The 2,500-nt window shown below is 38.9% G+C and overlaps 1 protein-coding gene across 9 annotated transcripts in view; it reads left to right on the forward strand.

The window, feature by feature from the left end:
- The window catches only part of LOC106883685 (chitin synthase chs-2), a 132,240-nt gene that overhangs the window by 102,386 nt on the left and 27,354 nt on the right, over window positions 1-2,500 (forward strand). For 8 of the 9 annotated variants that reach the window (XM_052970375.1, XM_014934829.2, XM_052970376.1 and 5 more), the window contains one exon: window positions 738-777. The exons of the other annotated variant lie outside the window; for it this stretch is intronic. In XM_052970375.1, the coding sequence (XP_052826335.1) occupies window positions 766-777 (12 nt within the window). In that variant the 5' untranslated portion in view covers window positions 738-765. The remainder of the gene's footprint in view (window positions 1-737; window positions 778-2,500) is intronic. 9 annotated transcript variants of the gene reach the window in all.

A 2,500-nucleotide genomic window follows, 5' to 3' on the forward strand; every position in this document is an offset into this window, starting at 1 on the left:
CTGAACAGAACTTAACGAACATTCTATGAGCAAAGATTAAACCGAAAAGATATTAACAGCTTGCGTCTAGACAACCGGACGAACTGTTAACAGTATTGCATATTTATAATGGACTAATTGCGAGGTTCAATTTGGGGTCGAGAATCTTGGATTTGGCCCAGACTCTCAAATGTCGAAGTGAGCTGGTGCAATGAATTGGTTGAAATCGCGATAGATGTAGCCATGTTGGACATCATTTCTGTGGCACATTGCCGTTTGGCGGCCATGCTTTCTTTTAAGAAATTTGAGATGATTGAAACGCTTTTTATTTCAATGTACGGCTCAGTAAGTCCGAAACTGAAACCACATGACACACAGCCACACCTGCGCATAGTTCAATGTTTTATCTCAAAATTCAATTCCTTCTCAATTTTTGCCTCGTGTGAAATGTTGAAACGACTCGCATATCTCTCTGCAAATGACTGGATTTTATATTACTATTGTGGTTGGCATATATATTAATGACAGATTAAGTGGATATTGCTTTCGGCTTCAGCTTTATTGCGTGACAATTTTTGGTATAGAGTTATATTTTTGGTAATTCCTTCGGAGGAACCACATTTCGACCTCTTGTATTCATGATCGTATTCTTTCGTCCATTACCCAGCATTTTCTTAGTGCCGATATCAGAAGTGCTATGATACTTATGCTTTTGTAAGTTCACATTTTGTAACAATTTTATTTGATTTTCTTTGAAGGTTCTGATATCGAAACGTAAGAAATAAGATGAATTTTGAGGTATGTAAAGTTTAATTTTTTTTTTCCGTCATTTTAAATTTCCAGTGGTTTACTATTTTAGTTGGTCTCAACGGCTTGCTAAAGTTGATTACATTAAAACGACAGCTGGAAAAAAATAGCATAAAAGCCATCGGCTTATTCGCCCACGAAACTTTACGCCATGCATAGCTGAGTCAAATTATATAAAATAGGTCGGGTTAAATTCAAGCTGTGTCCTCTTGGGGCGTATTTGCTTATTCCAATGTTACGATCCAATGTGTAGTTTGTGAAATACACATTAGTTAAAATTTCTGGAAATATTCTTTTCTACTCTAGGCAAAAGGCCCGAAATTTTGGGGTTGGAGGCCAGTCGATTATATCGACCCCAGTGCGTAACTGGTACTTAATTTATCGACCCCGAAAGGATGAAAGGCAAAGTCGACCTCGGCGGAATTTGAACTCAGAATGTAAAGACAGACGAAATGCCACTTAGCATTTCGCCCTGCGTGCTCCCGATTCTTATTTCTTTATTGCTCACAAGGGGCTAAACATAGAGGGGACAAACAAGGGCAGAAAAAACGGATTAAGTCGATTACATCGACCCAGTGCATAACGGGTACTTATTTAATCGACCCCGAAAGGATGAAATGCAAAGTCGACCTCGGCGGAATTTGAACTCAGAACGTGAAGACAGAAGAAATACCGTTAAGTATTTCGCCCGGCGTTCTAACGATTCTGCCAGCTCGCCGCCTTAATTTGCTTTTGAATAGTGACAGAATCATGATGTATTTGAGCTTGCTAATGTTGGTTTTGTGGCGTAGCTAAAAGATTAGATAAGCAACCATCCGCTGTTTAGTGACATTTAGAGAAATTAATGCTGCTTGTTTCAGAAGGCTGGCGATGGTTTCTGTCAATGGTACATTACAGAGTGTGACTTTAGAATTAATAAAAATCTGTTACGTTATATTTTGCATGAATATTAAAATGAACAGATTTGCAAGCTGTCGTTTTGGTCATTTACTTGTATAATGAATGCTACTTTGGCCATAAATCTATTCGGATATTCATTTGAATATCTATACGCCTATTTTCTTTTATCCGCGTCGGTTAAATATCCGCTCGATGAAATAACCGTTGGCCGTCTGTACAAACGATGTCGATTGTTGCGTGTGTGGCGAGTGTGTTGTATTTTGTGTTCCGTGCAATGATTCGCTTTTCCATTTAAAGCTACAACAGACTAATATAGTTTGCTCTACTTAATTCATGAAATTATCAACGCAATCCATTATTTATAGGCAACACACAAACTATACATTGCTCTGTTAAGCAAAGATAAGCAAGTAAACGTCGGATCTGCAACTAGGATGCACGACTTTTTAGCAATGACTGTCAAATCTCCTCCTCAATTTGTCTCATTCTATGTTAACGAAGTATTAGATATTGTAGTACACAATGCAGTCTAAAAGCAGGAACGACTGAGACCTGCTTGATCAGGGATGGCTTGAAATATAATTAGATACAAAGTGGATAAGATTCTATCGTGGGAAAAACTAGCGATCCCACAGTCCAATTTTAATGCTGGTGAATGTCTTTGTAAATCGCCACTTTCTATAACAGTCCCGTGAAGGTGCGTGGCCCGGCGGGTCTGATGTTGCACTCAAGATAGCAAGGTTATAGTTTCGATTTCTGGGGTGCGCAGTGTTCATGCTGCTCCAGCCGACTCTGTTGTAAGTGACTATCTGTG

The sequence above is a fragment of the Octopus bimaculoides genome, chromosome 9 (assembly GCF_001194135.2).
Source record: "Octopus bimaculoides isolate UCB-OBI-ISO-001 chromosome 9, ASM119413v2, whole genome shotgun sequence".
Lineage (NCBI taxonomy): Eukaryota > Metazoa > Mollusca > Cephalopoda > Octopoda > Octopodidae > Octopus > Octopus bimaculoides.